This window comes from Mya arenaria, chromosome 9 (assembly GCF_026914265.1).
Source record: "Mya arenaria isolate MELC-2E11 chromosome 9, ASM2691426v1".
Lineage (NCBI taxonomy): Eukaryota > Metazoa > Mollusca > Bivalvia > Myida > Myidae > Mya > Mya arenaria.
In genome coordinates this window covers 66,838,855-66,848,875 of record NC_069130.1, presented here as the reverse complement: position 1 = coordinate 66,848,875, position 10,021 = coordinate 66,838,855, and the positions used below count along the sequence as shown (strand labels likewise).

Below are 10,021 nucleotides of genomic sequence, written 5' to 3'. Positions count from 1 at the left end.
AACTTAAATATAATAATCTGCGATCTAATTTTTGTCAGCAGTCTTATATAACTGCTTTCCATGGATTTTGGCAAAAAAAATGGCTCGTTCCAAGACAATCAATTAAAGGGTTGTAAATACCTTCAATCTGTGAGAGTTCAGCTTTAATATTTTCTGATGCTTTTGAAATATTATATGTTCACAGTATATGCTGTTGTATTCCTTGAAATTAGTGCAACTTTTAAGATTCAAGAGCAGTATCCCGGGACGATATATAAATTTGTGTCTAATTTCACTACACACTATTTGTGACAACTAAAGTGCATGCCTGACATTATTGTGTTAAATGGTCTACATTTGTATAATGTGATTTTCAGTATGTGTTGCATTTTTTGTATATGATGTTGTACTCCTACTTCAGCTGTGGTGGTACACGCAGAACTGTGGAAGAGGTCCGGAAGATGTACCAGAGCTCAAAGCAACGAGGTAAACCAAAAATTTAACAGAACAATGTAACTTTAGGCCATTTTCTATGATAAAATGTTATATGAATTTAGTTCTTGAAAACAGTAAAACCTGTATAAAATCCTCTATTATGCAGTAAAGTTTATGGATATAATAATAAAGTTGAAAAATACAGTTTAAAAAACAACAACAAACTATATCAGGTCTATTTGTTTTCCATGATGATGTACTTTTCTCAATTGTAAAACTTCCCAATTTTAAAGGTGTAATCTGTGAAGGAATAGATAACCTGTTATGCAGAAATTAGCTTGTTCTATATGCTGTTGGTCCTGCATGTGTAGCCATATAAATTGGCATCTATGTGGGACATGTGATCCCCCAGCCTAAACCCAAACATCTGTAATTGAAAATGGATTTGGGGGTCTCCTTCTAGAAATTGTTTGTTGATTTTAGTTTCTTTGTGGTGCTTGGATTCCCATTTTATCATTGCAAGGTGAAATTAATAATTTATTTGCTTTGAATTGTGCATAATTTGCCGGGGATATTTAAATTGAATTGATTGAAAATTTTCATACTTTTTCAGCAAAGGATAAATTCTTTCGCAGCCAGAAGACTAGGGTGGACCTGGAGAGAGTTTTCAGCATGCGATAATTTGCTTCTAGACAAACTACAGGACACACATGTACTGACTGGCATTGCTGGCGGGGTTGAGAGTGGGTCCTACTCATTCATCATTGAGAGCGGTATATAACTGTTTTTGTATAAATTAAAAGTTTGACTTATAGGATTAATTAATTTTACATTTACATGACTATATTACTTTGATTATAACATGTTATGTTAAGTTTGTATACTTAAACAATAACAGAACCTGTATTCACACAAATATTAATAAAGGAACACTAAATCATTTTATATATAAGTTAATTATCACAATATTGAGGAATACGTGATGTATCCAAACCAATGTTCATGTGAAGTATGTTTATCTTGCAAATTGGAAAAAAAAATCAGTTAAATATTTGCTTCTCTATTTAAAGCAGCACTCTCATAGTTATACCATTTTTACAACGTTTTTTTTATCTTGGAAGGAGCAAACTTTTTGCACAAATATCTGCAAGCCAATAATATAAAATTGCTGACAAAAAATCAGATTGTAGACTTTCATATTTCCGTTCGAAAATAAATGTTTTAAGGCTTAATAGTTCTTAACGGTTTAAGAAAAATGATTCAACATCAAATTTTGAACTTTAATATGAAAATCTGCAATCTAAATTTTTGTCACCAGTCCTTTATAACTGGTTTCCATGTATTTTCGCTAAAATTTGCTAGTTCCAAGACAAAAAATAAAAGAAGATTTCAAAATATTCAATCTGTGAGAGTGCAGCTTTAATGTCTTGTTAATAATTGACAATTGTCAGCAATTTGGTATTTTACTAGTGAAATATTGTTCTGGAAATTGACACAATTGGTGTTCTGTCCATTGTTTTGGACACAATATTTCACTCATGCATGATACTTGTTATGATTTCTTGTTTCTACTTTGTTGTAGATCATGACAGCTCTCAACCTGAAACTGGTGCATGTGGCAGGATCAATGAAAACATTACATGTAAGTGTTATTCAATTTAAACATGTATAAATTCAGGTTGGCAAAAGTTATGAAATGATACAAGGAAAGTTCTTGTTCCGGTTTTATCAGTACAAGCAAAATATAAAGGAGGTCTGGTCCAATATTGTTTCATTATTTTGCTTGAATACATATTTGAAAAAAAAGTATATTATTCCTAACTTTCGTAATGTTTTTCAGCTGTGGAATATATAAAGACTACAAGTACCTGTGCAAGTGGCAGTGCTTTGATGTCTTCGTCAACAGGTATGTGATGTCATTGTTAGGGATTGGTTTCGGCACGACAATGTCAGGTAGCATTGATGGAAGGTAATGAAAATTGGTATGTTAGTAGCTTATTAGTGAAAACTAGCTAGGTATTGCTTTTGATTGTGTTTGGTTCAAGTTCAAGATCACTGTAACTATAAAATATAGAAAAGCGTCTGCCCAATTACTTTAGTCTTCTGCATTTACCTAACTGATAGATAAAGTTAATAGGCTATAATTGCTAATATTAAAAACCCTATTTTTTCAAAATGAGTTAGTATTTAAACATGCATAATCTTATAATCTGATATTTTAAAGACAATTTTATCTATTAAAGCAATATATGGAAATTACTGGTATTAAAAATAGGATAACAATATGAAAACAAATTTAAATGTTCATGCCTATTCCTCAGTTTATTACGTTTATTAGGTTGTTTATTTATTTTTCAGATGAAGTTCCATGTGTATTTGCAGAGAAAATGCAGAGAAAATGTATGTCATTTTGGGCAAAGTTTGTATTTAATTATAGGAAGAAAACCACAGTCTAGTAAATTTCATGAGTCTCATTCACTTCATAATGTGCTGAAACTATATAACTGACTCTATCTATCCTTTTTCAATGGTTCTTTTCATTTATTATGTTTATCAGGCTTTTGAAACGATCAGGTGAGGTGGACGAACTGTATGAGCTGGAAAAGAAGAGAGCCAGAGTAGAACTGAAGTTGGCCGAGAACCGAGTAGCCAATGAGAATGAGTTATTTGAACTGAAAAAAGCAATACTTGAAAAAAACCTTGAACAAGTGTTTAGCAATAGTTCTATCATACCATTCAATGAATTGTAAACCCTTTATTTATTCAATGTTCTGTTAAAACAATTAAAAACTGAAAAGTCTACTGAATTTGTGAATATCTCTTATTTAAACAAAAATATTTGCAATATGTCATTAGTTCTTTGTATATAGTTGTGTTCATAGATTCGAGAATTCATCTTGTATTACTTTTCTAAACATGATGTTCAACACAAAATAGTGTTAAGAACTTTATGTTATCTATAACTTATCTATAACATGTGAACAGTGAAATGAAAAGCTATAATAGTGTACACTTTAGAAACAGTTAAACAAGTAGGTAGAATGGTATTTTCATTTAATTCTTTGATACTATTCAGACTTTGTCTTATGCCCTATATATATATAGTCCTTTCACAAGCAGCAAATACAACTTTATTAGTATCAATGATTATTTTCAAGTTTCAGAGATGACTACCTTATCATGCCTATCGACATATGTGTATGGCTACTGTTATCATTTGGATTGTTGATGACACAATTGCAACCATTTTCGATTAAGTTACTTTTTTGTAGTGAAGCTATTGAGAACAAGATATGCATTTCTTCGAACAGGATAGTACACCACATCTCGGTCTGTTGTACTGAACATGTGTTGTCAAACAATGTTATATAAACCATATGTGGAGCAGTTATACATGTCAAGACTGAATGTCAGAATTGATATTTCTTTTTTGTATGCCAGGAAAATATTAAGTTGTAAATGCAGTATTTCATGTGAATTCATTTGTACAGATTGTCATTTTTGTGTAGTCTTGACTGCTCCATTGATATGATTCTGAAATAGTGTTTTATGCTGCAAATGATATTTGTTCAGATAAGCAATTATTAACTTGAAATTTTGTTAAGAAATGTAACCATGGAGACCAATCACTGTTTTGCCATAACTTAAATTGTGATTGTTAAAGTAAATGCTGTTTATATTTTAATGTCATATAATCACAGAGAAAACATCCAAAGTAGTGCTAAGCATCTTCATGCTTGAATTCTGACAGTATTGGGAGATACTGTGGAAATCAATGGCATTCAAGTAAATCAATTAGCTTTTATTGTTTATTATAAGTACCTCAAAACTGATATTTTAATGGTTATGGGCTCATACTATTCGTGTATATTGTGCACTTATGTCATGTACATTTTGAGAAACTTGATGAAATTGATCTTTGTGACAATTGTAAACCCCATTTCCATATGAGTTAGTGCATGTTCAATAGCCATACCGAACTGTCATTGTCAAGTATAAGCATATACAAGTAAACAAAACACTCCAAAAAATACCGATTCTGATTCGAATAAGTTTGATGTAAAAATGTGATATCCTTATATTTGTCTAAAATGATTGAGTTAAACGTAGTTATATTATTGTATCATCGATGTTTTAATAATGGTTATTCTCCTGCTAAATTAAAATTAATTTGTAAATAATGTTGTTAGACTGTATTTTCCGTCTTTAAAGTTTGAAAAATAAATAAAAACGCAAGTACAGTTCGAAAGAAAACTGGTTCATTGTATATTTACCACTTACTATCCTATTACTAATACAGCCAGCTTGAAGTGATAATCAATTAAAGCAGATATACTGCTCTTCTACTGATTCAGTACACTTTACGAAACATATGTCGTGCTGACAAAGTCCCTAAAGGCATTTCCTGCAACATCAACCGGTTGGTTCGGTGCATCTGGGTGATTGTCGGACTCGACCACAAAGCGTCCAAATGAGTCTCCCAGCTTAATCCCGATGTTGTGCAGGATGGCACACGCCATTGTCGTCCTACAAGCCTTCATCTCGGATGTCCTTATCCCGTACGACATAACAGCAAACCTCCGCTTTAAAACACCAAACGTTTGCTCGATGATGACTCTAGTTTTACACAGTGATCTGTTAAATCTGAAATCATTCAGAATTTGGTTGGTAAGAATTTATTTTTAACATAAATCTTTATTTAAAATAACAATTATACTATCTTTGACTAGAAAGTTTCATTATTATGTCATGTCGGAATTATATCATTAAAACTAACACGACTGAACATGACCGGCAATACCTCTCCTGTGTCTGAAGTCTGGGGGTTTAGGTATGGCGTCATCAAGTATTTCTTACATGCATAGCCACTATCTCCTAGCAACACTCCATCCATTCCTGCAAAAGTCAGTTTCCTTTCAAAAAGTGTGTAGTGCAGTACATTGATTGTTGTCGCAAAATAAGTACGGGACAGTGCTTTGCTTGAAGTACAATTGGCATGTTGTACGTCATTTATAATTGAAACAATAAAACGTTTTTCATATATAAATTGGCCTAAATACCATTCTCCAACACTGCACATAATCTGCTTTCCCTAAATATACGACTGTCTTGTACGTTCCCGGGCCACTTGGCTACGACATCCATGATGATTAAACGAGCATCGCATACCATCTGTCACATGAAAACAATATGAAAATTAGAAAGTAACCTTTTAAATCAACACCACCAACATACCTATTCGGACAACCTATATGATGGGGATGATAACATTTTAATTTGATGATTCATTTATTGAATTAGTTTTTTGTCATATGGTAATGAAAAAATATTAAACCTGAATGTTCACTGAATGGAACCCTTTTCGATTTACGAAATCTGCTTCGTTATGTGTTGGGGCTCTGATGCGGACATGTGTGCAGTCTATGCACCCCAGCACGTTCGGGAATCCTGAAAAGTAAGATAGCGCAAAATGCAATTAACAGTAAACAAGTATTGCAAACGTGTGGTTTTAAATGAACAATAAAGCAATGTAATGATTCCTTAAGTTATTTAAGGCAAGGGGCGTAACTGTCGAAACTAGCATGCAGCATTAAGAGAGTTGAACTTAACCTTCACTAGGTAAAGGCATTTCCGGAAGTTTACATTAATTACATTAACAACCAATAAAAACGGTATTAAATATAAAAGTTTAATACCAGCGATGCTGTAAAATTCCTTCTTCTTTATTCTTCTCTCTGCATCATTAACAGGCATGCTTATAAACTTGTTGATGTGCCTGCACAGTGCGTTGGTAATCCTGTCTATGGCACGCCCCACAGATGGACGGGAAATTCCATGAATCTCGGCAATTAACAAATGGTGAGCTCCCGTGGCGAAAAATTGAATGTTACAAGCACAGAGAGAAGAGGTGGTAGTGGCAAGCTTCGTCTTGTTGCAGCATCAAGTTCATTAAAAACAACACCCACTATCATTACGATTGTTTCAGGATAAAAACGGTATCTCTCCCGAACTTCCACTCTTGATAAACTCTCCAACGGTTTGGCCCTGTCTTTTAACACTCTTGGAATCCGCTGTTGACCATACATAGCGATTCTCTGCAAACGCTAGAATCTATCTACATAGTTGTCGGCAATTTTTGAGTTTGAGACAAAAATTGAGAGTGCTACAAGGCTGTCTCAAATGTTAAGCTTGATTTCTTGAGTTTGAGATTGAGTTTTTTTGTGGACACTGAAATGAGTTTTGACTTAAAATGAGTCCTGTTTTAAGTTCATTCTTTGAGATTGAGTCAGAGTGTTGTCTTAAGTTCTTTCGTGATAATGGGGCCTGGCATTAAGATCATTAAAGGTGGCATGGAACTGAACAATTTAACTATAACTGGATAGACTGTTATCTATTTTTTAGAATGGCTCAAATAAATATGACTGCCAAATTCCCATTAAGTCATCAATTAGTATTTTAGCATTCAAGAACACATCCTGTCTAACATAAAAAACATTTGCGCAGTCACCTGATTGTTTTACTAAAATTTTAAAAAGATATTATTGTGCACTAATCATCATGACATGCCTTATTATTCTTTGAAATAGAAGCAGGGGCTTGTTTTTAAACTGAAAGTGACCAGATAGCTAAAGAATCCGGTCTGTTGATTTCTTTAAAACAGATCACAATATCCAAAATAAAAGCAATTGCAATTGACTAATGTACTAAGTTATAAAACATTTGAACAAAACAAGGATTGACTACACCTAATAAAAAGCAATCTAAACCTAATAAAACAATGATATGCATAAACCTACCTCAATTTTTACTCAATATAATTCACATTAACAGAGGTTGGCATTTTAAGTAAACAAAAATACCTCCTGGTTAATTCGGATACTCTCGGCTTGTAAGGTTGCATGCCTAATGAGTCATCAAATTGTTCTTGCTTTTGGCCACTTCCAGAAACGATGATTTTATAAATAGCCGTTGCGGAAAATGCGATAGATTACTGAATCAAACAGATGCTATCACTTTGTAGATAAATGATTAAATTTTCAGAAATTCGATGATGCATTGGTTTTCTCCTTCGAGTTTGAGTTATAAATCAACATGTTTGATCCCGAATTTTAGTTTTTGTAAAAAAACAACAGAAAAACTCCATAATAGTTTTTAAAAGTTATACCCATCGATGCAGGAGACATCAATGTATCCTTGTAAAGTTATTCATTCACATTCAAAACAATTCTTAAAATAGCCGGGGAAAAAAACGGAAGAATAAAATGTCAGTCAAAACGTCCCAAGACCGTCAAACGGCAAATTAAAAAAAAAATGCTTTTGAAACTTTTTACTCGTTTTACATTGTCTCATAGAATGAAATTAAACCCTTACTGCAGTTGATAGATAAATTATTCATGATGATTTTGGTACCATTTTCGGCACTTGGTATAAATGTTTGCGGGAGTTATATTGAGTGAGGGGTCGTATTAGCATTTGTGCAGAATATAGAAGCGTTAAATACGGCGTCATGCTGTTATTGCTACTTATGAAGTAAACTTTATTGCACTAATAATTTACAAATAACCACTATACTTATATATAATCTAACTTATCAGTACCTGCTCATACGACTATAAGCTTCGTTTATTTTATCTCTTGAGAACTATTACGTTTCCTTCCATTTTTACTTTCTATTTTATAGTATCGATTTATATACAACTTTATTAACGACATTCATTTGAAAAAATAAATTCTTGCTTTTTGCAAATGTTTTTGTAGCAATTTGTAACTTTTCATCTGGTCAAGTACCGTAATTGTTTGATGTGTTCGTATCAGTGTTATTTAAAGTGAATACCAACACGTCATTTTACGACAAAAATGAATAATAAGAACTTAAATCGCCCTATACATGTTCCAAAAGCATTTAACTTTTATAAACATAGTGCGAGAAGCAAAATTATCATATTATATAAATAGTTGCATAAAGTATCAAATTGCACGTAATTCAAGCTCTTTCTTTGATATTAAATGTATGCCACGCCATATATAACAGAATGGTTTGCGGTGAAACATAATTTATTTCTTGTTTTCAATAGCGTTTTTGATTAATTAAATCTAATGTTAAGATGTCACAATTTCGATTTTGCCTCTACAATGTCACTATAAATGATTGTGTTGCTCCCCCGTCTCCGCTAACGACAATTAGTGGATTGTAACCTTGATGATAACGATCTTTCCATTCTGACACTAATAGTTTTGTGGACGGCGATCATGCCCTTTCTCTACTGACTTTTTTGACGTTTAGACAGTATTTAAAGCCTGACGTTCACATTGGTGTATGTATTCTTGTTTCTTTACTATCAAGCTAGCATCAGATTATGTGTTTTATTAAGAATTATTCTGTATTTTAGGTAAAATCTGATAAAACTGATTTCTGATTTCGTACCCAATTTGTTCACACCAAGATTTTAAGTATTTCAGTGTCAAATACCATGCGTACAGAACAAAGTTGATATTAACTAAAATTAGTCAATGTTTTATCTTTTTGTTTAAATAATTTTTGAACTACATATTATAAAAATATACTGTTTTTGATTTTTGCTCAAAATGTAGCCCACGTGGTATATTTCTGTACTTGTGTATTTTCAGTTTTTACCACATACGTACTCAACACCAAAAAAGTTAACGTTGGAAAGTGTTGTTTACTTGGTTTGCTGTCTGCGCTACGGCAAAACAGTAAAAAAAAACAATACGTAACTGGCAAAGAATACTTCACGTCTTAGTCGTACACAGGTGTACCGAGAAAGTCTCCGGACAAGCAGAATTTTATCAACCAAAGCCATGGCAAACTTTGAAGATACTGTAGCGAAATTCAATCGACAATTACATTATTTAATACGTCTCATTACAACATTAATTTAGCGCTGCTGGTGCTGCTAGTAAGAAACAGAGATCGAGATTAGTATGAGACTAGACTACTTGAAGAGAAAAAGGTGGTCGCTATCGCGGAAGCTGAACATGATAGCTCCGTCAGCTCTGAACTGGCAGACATTCCAAATTGGTTAGAACAGGCGAACACGTCCAGAAAACTGGTGAAAACGGTCAGCCTTTGAAATCTGAGCCTGCTTCTGCCACTACAGGAAAAACTACGTGTAACAGCGACTTCACTAAATTCCTTTTGCGAAAAGACATTTCAATGTCAAGATTAGCAACATTAAATGAGCAGCCCGTAAATTTTCAATCCCGAAAATCGACCTTTAGTTCAGTCATTCAGGAGATTGAAGCATCTCCTTCAGAGGAGATAGACTTGTTAATAAAGTGGCCTGAGTTGCATGTTAGGTATTAAAGGTTTTGAACATGAGTATTCTATGAATTCATGTGCAGGTACTACTGTAACTAGGGGAAGACGAGCTGGCAACTGTAATGTTATGTCGCCCGATGGTTCTGTATGTTACCATTTGCCAACTATCATAGAATAAGCTAATATTCCATGTAACACACATGAATTTTGTACACCTGACAAGGTTAGAGATTTTTCACATTTGTATGAAATTGTTGATAGATTGCCTCAGCCCGATGAACATGCGCAAATATTACTTTTGTTAGGCAGAGATGTTATAGATGCTCA

The 10,021-nt window shown here is 33.2% G+C and overlaps 1 protein-coding gene across 1 annotated transcript; it reads right to left on the bottom strand.

Annotated features, from left to right (window-relative positions):
• Window positions 1-3,710: 3,710 nt before the first annotated feature.
• Window positions 3,711-6,206, bottom strand: LOC128203680 (putative nuclease HARBI1). The gene is made up of 5 exons (XM_052905200.1): window positions 6,111-6,206; window positions 5,750-5,862; window positions 5,475-5,586; window positions 5,241-5,310; window positions 3,711-5,085 (listed from the first exon to the last, which is right to left on the bottom strand). Exons 1-5 carry the CDS (start codon window positions 6,166-6,168, stop codon window positions 4,776-4,778), a joined length of 663 nt encoding a protein of 220 aa, XP_052761160.1. The 5' UTR covers window positions 6,169-6,206; the 3' UTR covers window positions 3,711-4,775.
• Window positions 6,207-10,021: the final 3,815 nt, after the last annotated feature.